The sequence below is a fragment of the Myotis davidii genome, unplaced genomic scaffold, assembly GCF_000327345.1.
Source record: "Myotis davidii unplaced genomic scaffold, ASM32734v1 scaffold330, whole genome shotgun sequence".
NCBI lineage: Eukaryota > Metazoa > Chordata > Mammalia > Chiroptera > Vespertilionidae > Myotis > Myotis davidii.
In genome coordinates, this window is record NW_006283770.1 from 6,651,028 (window position 1) to 6,668,867 (window position 17,840).

General features: G+C 39.1%; 1 protein-coding gene across 2 annotated transcripts in view; it reads right to left on the minus strand.

Moving 5' to 3' along the window:
• Nucleotides 1-696: 696 nt before the first annotated feature.
• Nucleotides 697-17,840, minus strand: part of NELL1 (neural EGFL like 1) — a 687,144-nt gene continuing 670,000 nt past the window's right edge. For both annotated transcript variants that reach the window (XM_006753968.2, XM_006753967.2), the window contains 3 exons: nucleotides 5,669-5,845; nucleotides 3,101-3,325; nucleotides 697-1,171 (listed from right to left, as the gene is read on the minus strand). In XM_006753968.2, the coding sequence (XP_006754031.1) occupies nucleotides 1,121-1,171; nucleotides 3,101-3,325; nucleotides 5,669-5,845 (453 nt within the window). In that variant the 3' untranslated portion in view covers nucleotides 697-1,120. The remainder of the gene's footprint in view (nucleotides 1,172-3,100; nucleotides 3,326-5,668; nucleotides 5,846-17,840) is intronic.

Below are 17,840 nucleotides of genomic sequence, written 5' to 3' on the forward strand. Positions count from 1 at the left end.
TTTGTCTTTCACTTTGTCCTCCCTCCCTACCCACTCTAATATGCCCACTTTCAGTTGTCCTAATGCATATATCTTCCAGGCATGTTTGTGTGTTAAGCATGACATCCTTTGTTGAGTGAGTCTCACTCTGCCATGATTCTATTGTCAGGCTCCTAAATAGTTTTTTTTTAAAACAGTTGTCTTTTACCATGTAGAGGTTGTGTAATTTAGTGAACAGTAGCATTAGGCAGACATTAGGTGACCTGGTTACCAGTCCCAAGGTGCAAATAATCAACTAGAGCTGAACAATTGGCTGACCAGGAAATGTTAATTTACTTTTTTGTAATGGAGAAATAGTAGCATTAACCAACTCCTGTTTTTCATCATAAGAGTACCTTGTAAGTTATCAAACATTATATAAAACTGATGCACACGTACTTTCTCTTTCAATGCCAAAACAATGCATTGCTGTTTCTAAACTGACTTAAGATTTTGTTTCACTTTATCTGGTAGAGGGAGTAGGAAGTTCTTTTTATATTAATTATTTAATTATGTGTGGTCTTTATTATAATTGCTTTCAGCTTGTTTTAGCTGAATGACAGGGCATCTAAGTGTGTTCAATAGTTTGAAATATTAGTAGGATGCAATTAGACTCTACATGCATATTTATCAATACATTTCACAGGGATCTCAATATGAAGTATGCAGTGGATGGGACAATTTCACAACAGGCAACTTTATTTGTAGAATTTGTTCCAAAAATTAGAAATAAATAAATAAATGGAGCAGAGCCTCTATTATGTTAGTACACAAAATAAACCAACAACAACAAAAAATACATCAACGTTTACCATGGGATCATTTAAATGTATTTGCAAATGATCTGATTAGGGAAACGTGATTTACAACACGGGCAACTTCTTTAACAACCATGGACTGAAATGCACTGTACTGTAGGTCACCTAGACTAGTTAGCAAGAATGAGCAGTGTCAGGTCCAAGAGGCAACCCCCAAACACCTTCCTTAGATAGAGACTTTGGTAACTGTCTGTGGTAAAAATCACACCAACTCCCATTCTTCATCATGTTGGATGGGCATTTGTCCATTTTTCTCCCACGATGATGAGTCCATTTTAAATACCTCAGTTATTTTGGAGACACTCCAAATCCACCGAACAGCAGACACTTCCATTCTGTGCAGCAAGACACAAGCATTAGCCAGTTGAGACACAAGGTATAAATAAATTAGCAGGATATACTTTTGTATTCAAAATAAGCAACTACATTTTGAGACAAACTCCATGAATGCTTTGGAAAAATTTCTATGGAAAGAGCAGGAAGGAAGAATGTCTGAGCTCAAAGCATATTTGGGACTTTCCCCCTTGTTTCCAAATTATTCACTGGACTTATTCCAAATGAGATGGTTTGCAAAAACAATTTTCTGAAAGATAATAATTTACCATTAACAATGCTATCCAAAAGTACCTGAAGGGTTCCAGAAAGGTTGGCATATTAGGAAAAATAAACAGTCTCTCATGGTGACAATGAAAGGCAGAGTACATATTTAGGTATAAAAATGATTTTAAAAAAAGATCATTAAAATCAACTACATGTATTAATGTAAATATACCTTTACAACCCCTGTAAGTAAATCTCAGACCTAATCTCATAGAAATAATAATCTATACAAATAAAAGGGCAATATGCTCATTAGAGCAGACGTCTTCCGGATGACCTTCCGGATGTCCATCCTGACAAAGCTGGGCCTGGGTGAAGCTGCCCACCTGGGATCCTGGGCACCCGTGCCTGAGGTGGCTGCAGCCCAGGAGAGGGAGAAAAGTCACCTGCCCATGGTCCCCTGTGGCTGTGGCTGGCCTGGGCAAAGCTGGCCCAGGTCCCAGGTGCCTGCGGCTGGCCAGAGGGAGGGAAGCCCGGGTCCCGGGGGTCTGCGGCTGGTCAGAGGGAGGGAAGCCCGGGTCCCGGGTGCCTGCAGCTGGCAAGAGGAGAGAATCATGGGTCCCAGGTGTGGGGCTGAGTTAGAGGCAGTTAGGGGTGATCAGGCCAGCAAGGGAGCAGTTAGGGGCAATCAGGCAGGCAGAGGTGGTTAGGGTGATCAGGCAGGCAGTTAGAAGCCAGCAGTCCTGGATTATGAGAGACATTCCCTGAGTAGCCCTGGATTGGAGAGGGTGCAGGCCGGGCTGAGGAACTGCCTGCTTCCCCCCCGCCCCCCATGCACAGATTTCGTGCACTGGGCCACTAGTAAATAATAAATCTCCTGTCATTTTGTTTGCTGGGCCACAGGTACAGATGGAACCATGGCCCTTTGGCTACATAAAGGTTGATGGGGCTGTACCTTAAGATATTTTCTGGAAAAAAGGAAAAATAAATCCACATTTATAAGACCATAAAAAAAAACAAAAAACTGGGAACCTTCCACTGGTGCTGAGGCAGGACTTGATAAAAGCAAATTGACTAGTATCGTTAATAGGCTTAATCATGGGAATTTTAAACAGATGTTTTGGCAGCAATTTGACACCGCCTCACCCCTCCTTCAGGTCACAGCTCTTCAAAAGCTTTGAAGGGAGGAAGGAATGAGTGTTTAATTTTAAAGACATAGGAGGATACCTCTTGGGAACTCCTCCAAAGAGAGAAAAACAATTAAATCCTGCAGCAGAGGGTCACGTCCCAGCATTAAGCACCGTGATAATTAAACAAAGCAAACAACTTCACAGAGTGCTTTTTTTCCTAACTGTGACAGTTTCATGAAAGAGCTGGTAATATTTTCCAGGATGAAACGTCTTTTTTGTTCCATTCTTCCTCTTTAATATATCGGTCAAAATAGCTTAAGTCAGCCATCACTGGGACCAGTGTCAATTGTTAAAATTCGGTAATTTAAAGGCAAGGGAGGGGACTATTCTATTCCATGTTCATTTGGAATTTGCCTGAATACACAGTGCAGCTATGACCCATTCAGACATAGACCTCTTGTGAGCAGTAACTGCTACCTCTGTTTCCATCATGGCCCTTGGCACCTGTGCATTCAGAAACCTCAGGCGTGGACCTCCTGCGAGTTTTCTCTGGCAATTGTGGGAGGCATGGTTATCCCCAGGACATCCAGTTACCTTGCACTTGCAGGTTGTGCAGGGAGATCCAGCCATTGTCCATACTGAGCCGCTAAGCCTTGAAACGCCAGAGCTATCCAGGCAAGTTTTCCTGATGTCGTAGGTGATGCTATCAGCCAGGCAGGGGTCACTGACACAGCGAGGACAACACTCCCCTTCCAAGGTGGCTGAGTACTCACAGCTCAAAGTGGGGCATGCAAGCGGCCAGCAGTCTACCTCCCCTTCCTGTAGAGAGAAAGCCAAAAACGCCTCATCATTGTTCTTAGGCACCATTCTGTTGCTAACGTCCCAGAGAGGGAAAGACGCACAATAATTCTCATCACTGTTCTCACTGAATGTTCCCACTTTAGCACCATTTTGGGTACAATGTGCCTCTTCCAGGGGACTTTTGATGACCATCTATATTGCAGCCCCAGAAGAGTTAGGTCCCATGTCTGGGTCAATGGCAGCCTGTAATTATTGTGTATCATGATAATTATCATCATTATCAATACAATTCCACAGTAAGTGTTGAGCTTTCAGGTTGTGGGCTTAGCTCAGTTTTGGTCAAATAAATGCTAATCAAATAAATGAATTGATGGTAAAGTACTGGCTAGTGCAGGGGTGGGCAAACTTTTTGACTCCAATGGGTTCTTAAACTGGACCGGAGGGCCGGAACAAAAGCGTGGATGGAGTGTTTGTGTGAACTAATATAAATGCAAAGTAAACATCATTACATAAAAGGGTACGGTCTTTTTTTTTCAATAGTTTTATTCATTTCAAAGGGGCCGATCCGGCCTGCAGGCCGTAGTTTGCCCACGGCTGGGCTAGTGTGTAAAGAGAAATACCTTTCTTTGAAGGTCAAAGGGAAACCCAAAGCCCTGCAATATTTCAACCATGTTATAAACTGAGTTGTTAGTATCAAATTTAAAGTTAAGGTTGGGAAAATTCAGGTGAACCCTTTCACAATGGTTTTCAATGTGCCATGTAACTAGCGGACTTCCTGTATTATACTTCAAATGGAGTGATCACACGTCTCAGAATCTGGTCACGGGGGCTCCACTGGCCCATAGTAGAACCGTTTCTCTAGGTAGCTGCTGCTTCTGCTATCATGGCACTCATGTCTAATTACTTGGTCAGCTTCACAAGGCTATGGGTTTTGATTAGCCTCATGATGGACCAGCTCACCATCCAGAGTCTGGCACAGGCAAACACTTCAATGAATATTTCTTAAATCTGACCCACATTATTCTTCAGTAATTATTTGTCGAATAGCTTCAATTTTTCCCCGAAAATAGTAAACTTAGGGCTAGGGATGGAAGAGGAGACATTTCTGAAATTTTGCAAAAATTTCATGTCTAAAACTAGTACCAGTTCTTCTGAATGCCTGATGATTGGCATCTTGAAAAGAAGATGGAATTTTCCAGACTGATTTGCAAGCTCGTTCTCTAGTTGTGTTGGGTTTGTTCCTGGATGCAAGTGTGAAAAAAATGGCTATAGTTTGAATTTAGCTGAGTTATACTCTTCAGTAATAGGAATGATTATGAAGGATGTGTTCTATTAAAATTATCTGTACATTCACCAGGAGATTTTAGACAACCCGATAGAAATTTGAAGCATAATTTCTTCAAATACTTGTTTCCATATAGTATCCATAGAGTGAATCAAATAATTAACTCTGGAACGCAGCTAATAGTTTCCATTAAATTTGACTTAGTTACGACTTAGCTCCAATGGTTATGTATGACTCCACACAGAGGAAACATCATTACTTAGATAATAAAGTATCCCAACCGTCTTTACATTCTTGGAAATCTTTGTTTATAGTATAATTTAAAACAAAAATTAAGCGTTTTCTCTGGACTATCTCAAATCTGGTTATACCATTATTATCCCTATATTAAAATCCAAATTAGCATTTTTTTCTCCATGAAGGTTTAGCATCTGAAACACATTTTTTCAAACTAGGAAATACGAACAATAGGAATTATTGTGTAGTAGGTACCGTCTATGTGACAAATATTATATTCCCCCTTCACCTATTCTCTAATATTCATAACAGTCCTAAAATAGGTAATGTTCCTCCATTTTCGTACATTGACATTTGTAAGAATTGACTAGTGAAATGCCAACACTTGCCCAAGTTAATCACACAGAGCCAACACAAGGGAGCACCAGGGTTGGATTCTCAGCTTCATGACTCAATCCCTGACATTTATGTTCTCTCCCATATTGGAACTTTAATGGGTATGTCCCAAGAAATGAAAGATTTGGCTCTCTAAGAACGATAAGTCAAGGTTTTGAAACTTTTTATCAGAAAGGGATTTTTCATGATATGGATTTGTTAAAAAGTAGCAGCTGTGCGCTAACATAATAACTTGGGTCAAATGTGTCCCATAATTATGTTCTTTTTGTCTTGCACAGTGTTTTAAATAGTGGAATCTGAGTGTCTTCAGGCAGAGCACGTACTCCTTAGTTAGCGACAGAACCCACAACTCCCTGCGCAGGATTGCAAACAGCAGGAAACGAAAGCCCACGGGCCACCCTCAAGAGGAGCAGGCTAACGCCCTCGGAAGGAAGCTGACATACCAGGCACCGGCACTGCTGGCAGCTGTGCGTCCAGTTGTCTCCACTTCGATAGAGCTTGGGTCCATGTTGATCTAAACATTGACTCGTGACCCTGGTGTCACACTCCGGGCAACAGAAAAGGTCAACGCTTGGATTCTGGCAATCACAAGCTGTCCGCCGGCAGAATATCTTCCCGTCCTGTTTAGAAATGAGGTTAAGGAGGTTTCATCATGAGGGCTGCAGGATGGAAATCAAACCTCAGGCTTCAGAGAGCTCATAGGAAGCGTTTCTTACAGTCACGGTGTGCCCCCCGGCTACCTCCTGATTTTCAAAACAGATGCACAGGTGCGTCTTCCATACACATGCCCTTTCTTTCCCTGACCTTGCCTGCAGAGCGGCGCGAGTGAAAATGGAGACATTTGCAACTTTAAAAAAAAAAAGGTCAGTATATTTTTTGAAACCTTTTTCTAAGTGTTCTTCAGTAATCATATTTCTAGAAGTATCATTTCTAAGAACAGTTAGGGAAAAAAAGAGTTTCAAAAAAAAAATAAACAGATAAGAATGCAAATGTGAGCGAGAATTCATTTGAGTTCAAAATCATGATATTGTACTTGTCCCAGTTCATAATGATACTGACTAACACTTTCAAATGCATTCATCTAATTTTATCTCTGCCTCAACTCTGGGAGGAAGTCTGACCATCCCCTTTTACAGGAGAAGCAGCTGAGGCCCAGAGGAGTTAAATGTCATTCAGTATCACAGAGGTAGTGATTCTCTACACAGCACCAGGTCTTTTGATTTCATAACAACCTGTCTTCTACAAGACAGTCTTTAGGTTATTGCTGGAGGCTATAATCAGGTGCCACCTTACGCAGTTAGGTCCCCAAATTATAAACACAGTTAAATTTCTGTAGTAATAGCTCTGAAATTATAAAGGTACTTTATAATGATACTTTTAAAGAACTGAGAGTCAACAGCGCACAAATATTAAGACTGAACAATTTTCAGCATATCTCTTTTATGTCTGTTGTTCACAGTAACTTTTCACCTCATACAAGGAAGCTAAAAATGTAAGGTGAGATCTGTGGTCAACCATTTATGATTATAACGGCTTTGCTGGGTGTTTACAAAACAATAGAGTCTCAGGGCCAAGGGGTACCTTAAAGGAGACGTAATGAAACCTCTGACCTATCCTTTAATCCTTCCTAAGGCAAAAATATTCAAAAGTCATCAAGCCTGTGCTTGAACCTCTCCAGTCTCCAGGAACTCACTGTTATGAAAGTCATTTAAAGTATATGTCTCTGTACATGTCCGAATGATAAAAATTGGACTTTTTGTTGCCTGTAATCATTGATCCTTGTTCATAGCCTTGGCAATCATAGAACTACCAACCCATTTGTTACATTTTAACTCTTTTGTTTTTAAAAGACAGCATTTATGCATCCACTGAATCATCTTATCTCTGGATTAAAGATCTCCAATGTTTTGACCAATTTCCATAATTTTGAAATCTATCATAGTTGCCTTCTTCAACAATTTTGAGTATTTCCAATAATATTACTAATGTACCATAATTTCAACACTTATTTTGTACCACACATTGTGCTATCTTTTCTATGCATTATCACATTTAATCCTAATAATTATGTAGAGTAGAAATTTATATCTCCATTTCTCAAAAAAAGTAGCTCAATTAGAGAACTAAAAAAAATTCTTCAGTAATGGTCTGACCAACACAGAGTGAAGTGGGATTCATGGTTCTCTTATTTTAAGTGCTGTACTTTCTTACTTACTCTTGTTTGTCACAGTGTCGACTTATATTGAGCTTAATGAAGACTGAAACCCCAGTAAGTCCTATCCCATCTTGCACAGTTGGTTGTTTGGAGGCAGAAAGTGTAAAACTTGATGTTTATCCATATTGTATTTCACCTTGTTAGATCCATTTCATCTCTGCTGCCTGTCACAATGATTTCTAAATGCTGTTTCTGTCATCCACCATATTTTGTCCTTCTTCACAGCTTAGTGACATCTGTAAACTTGATGGACTTTCCCTCAGGGTCTTCATTTACTTCATCAATAACAATGTTGAATAAGACAGGACTTACTGATATAAGCTTACAGTCAACTAGAGTGGAAATCTTTAAATGTTTTACACTCTTTATGGAGAATGAAAAGGAAATATGCTAGCTACATATATAATAGCTTAACTTTCTCTCAAATTCTATGCACCAGATCTACTATATAAGAGATCATAAGAAATAGGGAGTGACATCAGCATCACAGCAGAATGAGACTCCATTGTTCCTTCCCTTAAATTTACAATTTGAATAACTTTAACAAAAAAACACACCTGAGAGATCTATGCCTCAGGTCATCTAAAGATGGGTGTATTGGAACAGATGGAGGGCAGTGATGATGCCCACCATGGCTTCAGTGAGTGCAGTAGTGGGAGAGGAGTTGGCTACAGCCCTCACACTATGGTCTGGAGTGTAAAAACGGCAGAAGCAGTTTCCATCTCCCTTCCTGTCCTCCTCATATAGGAACTGGGTAAACATGGCTGGGAAGCTTTAAACAAAAAGGTGGAGACAAAAGCCATAACCCAAAAAGGGTAGAGCCACTAGATCGTGAACCTGCCTCTTCTTCCCCAAAGACCTTGGCAAAGCCAAAAACAGCTGCAAAAGAAGGTAGCTCTGGGAGCTAGCAAATCGGTTCTTCACCACCTGCCACATTCCCCCACCACAATGATGGTGCCCCATAAATGAATTGAGCTGGTCGCAGACAGCACACAAACCATCAAGGTGAATATGAGGCACTCTTCTTAACTAAAGGAATGCAGCTACACCAAGATCCAAGAAACACAAAAATGTGTGCTGTAATAACACCCACTAAAAACAAATAAAGCACTCTCCTTACCAACCTGCTGAATTATTGAGCAAACCAGTACTTACACAAGAAAAGAGAGCACTACCTCCAAATGCACTCACAGTGAAGCAATCCATCAAATACCAAGAACAACCAAGATTATATTGGAGTAATGTAAGAAAATAAAAAGTGTCTGGAAACCAAGCTCAGAGGCATGAGCTACTGTGGTTTAAATAACAGAGAACTCAAGACTGCAGCCACAGCCACAAAGAAACTCAACAAAAACGAGAAATGAAGGCTTTCCAGGTAAAAGAATTAGCCACCACAAGAACTCCATTACAAGATATGTTGAGAGGAGCTCTCTTACTAGAAACCAAAGACAAAATTATTGGAAACTGCAAATCTCCTTCAAAATAAATTACTAAACAATTACAACATAAAGGTTAAAGTGTGAAAGAGCTTTAAAAATGCTGTAACTACAGTAATTTGATAATGAATACACAACATAAAAAAGGATAATTTGTGACAAAATCATAAAAGGGGCGGAGGAAAAGGACCGAGCAGGTATAGACGAATGAAGATACACAGAAATTAAAAGAGAAAGGATTATTGTATGTATGAGACATTTTACACAAACATAATGGTAACAAAACAAAATTCCAGAGCTAAGACACAAAACACACAGAAAAAAATGAGAGGAAAACCATCAAATTACAATAGAAGACAGAATCACTAGAGAGAAAAAAAATGGAGATACAGAGCAACCAGAAAATAAAACAAAAGATAAAATAGCTATAGTAAGTCCTCATATATCAACAATTATCCTAAATGTAAATGAACTAAGTTCATCAATGAAAAAGCACAGAACTAAGTTCATCTATCAAGAGGCACAGAGTGGCAAGATAGATTAAAAAAACAAGACCTAATTATGTCACCTCCAGACACTCATCTCAGCTCCAAAGACAAGCATAGGTTCAACAAAGTGAAGTCAAGGAAGATACTTTAAGCAAATAGCCTCCAGAGAAAAGTGGGTGTGGGGGTACTTAGACAAAGTAGATTTCAAAATACAAACAAAAAGTAACAAGAGACAAAGATAGGCAGTTTATAATGATAAAGATGACAATTCATCTAGATGACATAACATCAATATATTTGCACCCAACTTGGGAGTACCACAATATATTAAAAAAATTACTAAAGAGAGAAAGTGAAAAAAAAAAAAAAACACCACAATTATAGTAGAGGACCTAAATATCCCAATGACAGCAATGGATAGATCACCTAAAAGACAGTCATTAAGGAAATATTGATCTTACATGATATATTAGACCAAATTGACTTAATCGATACTTTTATTGTTGATGTTAATCCTCATCTGAGAATATTTTTCCACTGATTTTTCTTTGGAAATGGTGGGAGGGAGGGAAAGCTAGAGACATAGACTGGTGGCCTCTGTTTAGACCAGGAACAAGACAAGATGCCCGCTCTTTCCACTGTTATTTATCATAGTGCTAGAAGTCCTAGCTAGAACAATCAGGCCAGAGAAAGAAATAAAAAGCATCCACATTGTAAATAAAGAAGTAAAACTGTCACTTTTTGCAGAAGATGCAATTATAAATATAGAATATTAAAAACTATTAGAATCCAATAAGTAGTTAATATGCAAAATATATAAAGAACGCATTCATCTCAACAATAAAATAAAACAATCTGATTAAAAAATAATTGTTTTATTTTGTTGTTGAGATGTATGAGTTCTTTATTATATATTTTCATTAACCAATGTCACTCTACTAAATTTAAATTTTTAAAAAAGGAAAAAAACAAAAAATGAGCATAGGACCTGAAGAGACAATTTTCTGAGGACATACAGATGGCCAACAAATATATGAAAAGATGCTCAACCTAACTAATTATAAGGGAAATGCAAATCAAAACCATAATGAGCTATCACCTGTCAGAATGGCTATCTATATATATAAAAGCCTAAGCAACCGGATGACCAGCCAGTAGCTAGGACACGCACTGACCACCAGGGGGAAGATGCTCAATGCAGGAGCTGCCCCCTGGTTGTCAGTATGTTCCCACAGCGGGAGTGCCACTCAGCTGACAGACAGGCACCAGATGCTAGGCTGATGGCAGGCGAGCGCCGCTGCACACCTGAGCAGCGGTGGAAGGTGCTGGGATGAGCTGGAGCAGTGCATCACCCAGCCTGGGCTCAAGCTCCTCCCAGCTGCCTGCAACTTTGACACAGACAGTGGGCTGGAGCCAACGAGGTGGTGGGTAAGGCAGGGCTGCAGTGGCACGGAGGTCCACTGATCCTTGCAGGCCAGGCCAAGGGACCCCTAGTTATCAATAAGACAAGAACTGAGTGTTGGTGAGGATGTGGAGAAAAGGGAATCCTTACACATTACTGGTGGAAGTGTAAATTGGTGTAGCCACTATGGAAAACAGTATGGAGGTTCCTCAAAAAATTAAGTATAGTGCTACCATATTAACCAGCAAGCTCTCTTCTTGGCATCGATCTGAACAATTGGAAAACATTTATTTGTTGTTTATATATATACTCCTATGTTCATTGCAGGTTTATTAACAATAGCCATGATATGGAAACAATTTCAGTGTCCTTTGATGGAGTGATGAATGAAGAAAAAAATGGTACATATATTCAATAAAATACTACTTAGAAGAAAGAAGAAATATTGCCATGTGCGACAAAATAGATGGATCTTAGAGTATCATGGTAAGTGAAATAAGTCATATGGAAAAGATCAAGAGCCATATTATTTCAGTCATATATGGTATATAAAACAAAAAGCCACAAAGGAACAAGCAAACAAACTTCATAGATACAGACAGCAGAATGTTGGTTACCTGAGAAGGGGGTAGGGGAAGGACAAAGAGGTAAAGGGAGTTAAATACATGGTGACAGGAGACCAGACTTCAGTTGGTTAGCACACAATAGAATATACAGATGTTATAAAGTTGTAAGCCTGAAATTTATGCAATGTTATTAATCAATGTTACTCCAATAAATTAAAATAAAAATGTCAAGAAATCACAATGTTCCAAAATATTACAGGATGAAAGAATTATACGTAAGTGGTAGAAAGATCATTCCATGCTGTGACCACTGTCTGAGCACAGCCGGACCTGCCACCTGGATCCGGGGCAGAATACAGATTGTTTCCCTTAAATCCCCACAAAGACAGCCTGATTGACCCCTCCCTGTGCCCCACGGGGTGCTGGTTCCTGCAACAGTCTTTTGCTTTACCCTGAAAAAGCATGGAAGGTGTTTTTCCCCTTATCTGGGGTGAGTCACACCCCAGTACCCCATCCATCCTGCCCTGTCCTCTTAGAACATTCTGCAGTGGTACAGCTGATATCTATGTCATCTTGTTACCAAGAAAGATGAACTTCTTATGTATATTCTCTTAAGAAACTTATAATGTAATGCTGGTGTTGACAACCCCTTTCTGGTCTCTTGGCCCCTGGGAATTTTTACATAATAACATATATATATATATATAATATACACACACACACACACACACACACACACATGCCTGTATACACACATTCATGTATGTGTGTTTGTGGAAAGAGAGCAAGAGACTCTAGTTAAGCAACGAGTTGAATCAGAATTCAGCTAGTCTGAACAAAGAAGTGTTTAGATCCTAGGAATCTTCCAACAGAGTAATAGCTTATAGCTCATATACCATTATTTTTAGCTCACTAATATATTTTGCTCATGTACCCATTGTCTAAATTACTCCCTAAAGGTTTACTTTAATCAACAGAAGCTAAGAAAAGCAATAATAGCTATGACATGATACGATGTGGTCAGCTCAGCGGGCACAATATTACTCTCCCTCAAATACAGAAGGGCCAGGCTTCAGGACCCTGCATGGCTATATCCATGAGTACCAGGAACACAGAAATAGATTCTTTTAGGAGTGGCTGCTATACAATAGGCAATGAGACCCAATCAGAGTGTCAGGATTCTCCCAATGTGCAGACTAAAAGGATGAATAAGAATACGCGAATAGCCTCCAGCTTAGTGTAAAATAAAGCAATTTCACATCTCATCAATTATGTGAAAATGCCAAATGGGCCCCTCTTAGTCTCTAACATGCCCAGAACAATGGCTATGTTCACTTTGGCTTTAAATTACAGGGTAACTGTCAAGAAAATCATTTTTAATAATGAAAATGTCACAGGTGACTTCATTAATTCAATGAGAAAGCCATTATAAAACCTCAGCTCACAGAGCACAATTGCACTAGAATCCAAATTTGGCAAGAGAATGGTTCCAACTGAGAGTGAGTAATTCTTCTTGCCATGATCCCTGGGGTCATTCTCAGAGCTTGACCTTTACCCCAGCTGGAATGGCGAGAACAATCCCCACTTAAATGCCAAAGATGTATTTTCCAACCCTTCTACCATAGGATCTAAATGCGTGTATGCAGTTTTATACTGAAAGTTCAGCTATAAACAACTAATAAGTATTGTAATATTTAAAATTGCTTCTGAATTTTAAAAAGCTGGAACACACACTTCCCTAGCAAATAAAAAACTAATTTATTCTTACTCTGTATCAGAAAATTACAGATTTTATTATGTAAATTACACATTTTATTACTGAATAGTCCACACATTGATACACTTACTCCAGATTGCATAATTATTACTAGTTTTCTTTCTGCCACAGTTTCAGAACTTTTAAATCAAGAAGGTGGACTTAGGTAAAATTATTTATGTAAATTGAATAATAATATAAAGCAGGGTTTGGCAAACTTGCCACCCAGAGTCCAAATTTGGACAGTCACCTGATTCGATAATAAAGTTTTATTGGAACATAGCTTCCCTTATTCATTTACATACTGACTGTAGCCGCTTTCAAACAACAATGTCAGAATTGAATATTTGAGACAGAAACCTTACAGTATGCAAAGCTTATCTGGCCCTTCACAGAAAAAGTGATTTGATCCCTAATGTAAAGTATACAATTAGGCATGGTACTATAGACACATCTGTTCTACCTCCTCAGATATAAATTTATTAAACTGTGATATCCAAATGATTTATAAAATATTAATTATTCCTTCAGGTTACTCCCACAACTAATGTTAGTCCTCTCTAATTAGCTCATGGGGTTGAAAACCTTTAGCCATCATTTAATCCAACTGTCTCACTCTAATGAAGAGGAAACCAGGCCCAGAGAGAGGAAATGACTGTCCCATGTAATAACAAAACAGGAACTAGATCCCAATCTGGAAATTTATAATCATGATTTTATATCATAAGGAGGCGAGAGGGTAGGAAAAAATGATTTCAGACAAGCTGAGATAAGAAGGGTTCTTGGGGCTTGGTTCTCAAAGTGCAGTCCTCTGACCAGCACCATTAGAATCTCCCAGGAACTAGTCAGAAAAGCAACCTGTGCCCCAACCCAGACCTACTGACTCGTAGTGTCTGAGAGTAAGTCAGTGATCAATGTTTCACCAGCCCTCCAGGTCCTTCTGGTCAGGGAAAGTTTGAGAATCACTGATGGGGAACCAAAGTGTCCAGTCAATTAGGGAATTAGCATGGTGTAACCCTCAAGCTCCTGTGATGAAAAGAAAGGATTTGAAACAGCATAGTAGGAAGATGGAGTGGGGAAAATGAACATGGAGACCCTGTTTCCTGACAAAACTAGAGTTTTAAGGGCAGAACTAAAATAGGCAATATGTTCATCTTTCAAATAAAATAATCTTAGAGCTCATACAGCCAACTTCTACCATCAAGAACACCCTAGCCAGGAAGATATTGACAGTGCTGCATGTTAGGCTTAGAGAACAAAGAAAAGCATTATTCTTTTAATGAGTAGGTTGCAGGATTCCAGAAAGCTAACCTCTACCATGGCCCCAGGCACAATCTGGCTCATCCCCGTTCTTTACGCTATGAGTGTGGAGAATGGAAGGACTGTATTACTCCTTGCAGACAGGGTTATTCTCTCCTTGCCTGAAGGAAGTGAAGGAACCCTACCCTGGCCATCTTCTTCAGTTGCAGGGCAAAAAGTTATATGAAGGCAGGTGAAATGGCCAGCATTCTAGACAATCTTGTGTCAAAGGTATTCCTCACTTTGCTCGCCCCCTTCTGTATTGCCACAGCAATTTGGCCCTGACTTTATTACGATGTGATGGGTGAATGGTTATTTATGGTATGCATTTACCTACCTACCCATCTTTGTAATTCCCAGAAAAACTCAAGACCTGGCATTGCTCAGGTCTTCAGTATTATATTTTGTTTTGGGATGGGTGCTTTTCACTTCTCCTTTTAATTAAAAAAAAAAAACACTGTACAAAGCACAGAAATGAAATCTGGTCTTAGTATATTGTTCTCTTTCTCCCACTGGATTTTCCAGTTACTAATGATAGCAGTGGGGAAAGGTGTAGGTGTGAGAGTAAATGTAGGTACTAGAATACCTCACATTTATCGAGTGCATGCAAGCCTAAAGGGCAAACCCTGGCTCTTTCTCTTGTCTGTGGCACCTGAACTCTTTTCCCCTAGGAAAAGGGCAGCTAAGTCTCAGCGGTGCCACTCTGCAGCTTTCTCTGTGCTCACAGAATGAAGGCACACGTCATAACAGAGGCTGAGTGTCTGACATCATCACCCATGAGGGCCCATCCTTTCATTTCTGCATTATATTTCATGTGACCTTACCTCTCTCTCCATCTTTCAGGTCCTTTTCTTTACTCTTCTGAGCCTTTACTTCAGCCTATGTGATATCTCTCCATTTAGATTTGATCTCTTTGGTCTTTCCCTCATGCTGTCAATCAGGCTCTGATTGGGCCATGCCAATCCTAAATGTAAACACTCTCATGATCCTCTGCTTCCCAGAGGATAAAGCCTAAATTCCATGGCCCGACACTGTCCTGCCAGCCTTTATCTCCAGGCTCATCACCAATTACATCTTTCTCAGACTTTACTTGCTCCTGATATTCTAATCTCATCATTCACTTCAGACTTCCCTTAGCACAACAGATATTGTTATGCTTTTGTATCTTTCTTCTTGCTGTTTCCTCTGTTTGAGATTCACTTTCCTACATCTCTAATTGGTTAAATTTATCTGTTAAGGTCTTACTCAAAGGTCACCTACTCTGTGAAGTCATTCCCTATTCCATTCTGCATCCTCCCAGAATACAGCCTACTTCCCCACCCTATGTTCCCACAGCAAACTGTTCATGACTTTACCATGGCACGACAGTTGGTTAGTTGTGTTTCCATTACACTAATCATCTCTGTGATCTCCAATATAAAAACACTGCATTTCCTGGAATCTAATAAACCTGAGATCTCTCCATCTTCCCATGTGGAAAATAAAGATGTCTTCCTAAGGCCATGGATAAATTTTTGAATAAAAGAGCCACACATGGGTATCTATGAAAAGAAGTTGAACTGTAACTAAGATTTAAGAATCAAGCTCAGAGAAGGCCCATTTTTCAATCTGGGTTTCTGTGGTATGGGTAATGCTGGAGAAGCATGGGTTCTAAACAAAACAGCAATCATTCTGTGCCTAATCAATTACATGGCCAAAGGTGCACAAAATCATTGTCCCTGCCAAGGAAGCACAAAGCATCTAAATAAAAGCGCAAATCCACTGTGTCAGCATACCTTTATCTTTGAACTCCATTCAGCATTGGACATATTTCAAGAGCTTTTTTTTCAATCAGCATGAAACACTAATCTGGTATGTTGACTCTCAAGGGGAAAGTGGCCTTTGAAAAGAATGCTGACCCTGTTTTATTTGTTTTTTTGTTTGTTTGTTTGTTTTTTAGTAAGCATTGACTCTGTGTTGGCTTGTGTGATTTGGTTTTACTTGAATTTGATACGATTAAAACGCCAGTATTTTATATCCCAACCTTGATTTTATTTCTTAGCCTCCAAAATAGTCAATTTGGCTGATTAAGTACTGGAGATTTTTTAAAATGTATGTTAGGAATTTTTTACAGAGAGGAAGGGAGAGGGATAGAGAGTTAGAAACATCAATGAGAGAGAAGCATTGATCAGCTGCCTCCTGCACACCCCCTATTGGGGATGTGCCTGCAAACAAGGTACATGCCCTTGACCGGAATCAAACTTGGGACCCTTCAGTCCACAGGCCAATGCTCTATCCACTGAGCCAAACTGGTTAGGGCAATGGAGATTTTTTTTTCTTATCAAATTAAAATAGAACAGAACAACACCTCCTACTTCCAGCAGAATACATATACTGCCTATGAGAGACCCACTTCAGATAAAAAGGAAAACACAGACTGAAAGTAAAAGGATGGAAAAAATCTTTTATGTAACCAGAACTGAAAAAAAAAATAAGCTGGGGTAGGGGTAGCAATACTTATGGGACAAAATAGACTTTAAAAAGGGGCTGTAACAGACCAAGAACGGCATTTCATAATGATAAAGGGATCAAGCCAACAAAAGGTTATAACTCCCATAAACATTTATACACCCAATGTAGGAGCACTTGAATATATAAAGCAAATATTGACAGACATAAAGGGAGAGGTAGGCAGTAATAGAAAGATACATTAGGGAACTTTAACATACCATAGTTATTAATGGATAGATCATCCGAACAGAAAATCAAGAAGAAAGCAGTAGCCTTATTGACACCAATAGAACCTATGCACATAATTGATATTTTTACACCACTTCACGCAAAAGAATACATATTTTTCAAGCGCACATAGAACATTTTTCAGGTAAGACCACATGTTAGGCCACAAAACAAGTCTCAATAAATTTAAGAAGAATGAAGTCCTATCAAGCATCTTCTCTCATCACAATGATATGAAATTAGAAATCAATTCTAGGAAGAAAGCTGAAACACACACAAATATGTGAAGGCTAAATAAAATGCTACTAAATGTTGAATGGGTAAACAATGAGATCAAGCGAGAAATCAAAAGATATCTTGATACAAATGAAAATGAAAACAAAACCACCCCAAATCTATGGGACACAGCAGAAGAAAGGGAAATTTATAATAATACAGGCCTGTCTCAAGAAACAAGAGAAATCTCTAATGTACATCTAAAGAACTATCAAAAAAAAAAAAAAAAGAACAAACAAAGCCCAAAATGAGTAGAAAGAAGGAAGTAATAAAGATTGGCAAAATAAACAACAACAACAAAAAAACCACAATAGAAATATTAATGAAACCATGAATTGGTTCTTTGAAAAGATAAAATGGATAAAACTTTAGTCAGATTCATCAAGAAAAAAAGAGAGAGGGCCAGAGTAAATAAAATAAAAAGTAAAAGATAAGTGACAACTATCACAACAGAAATGC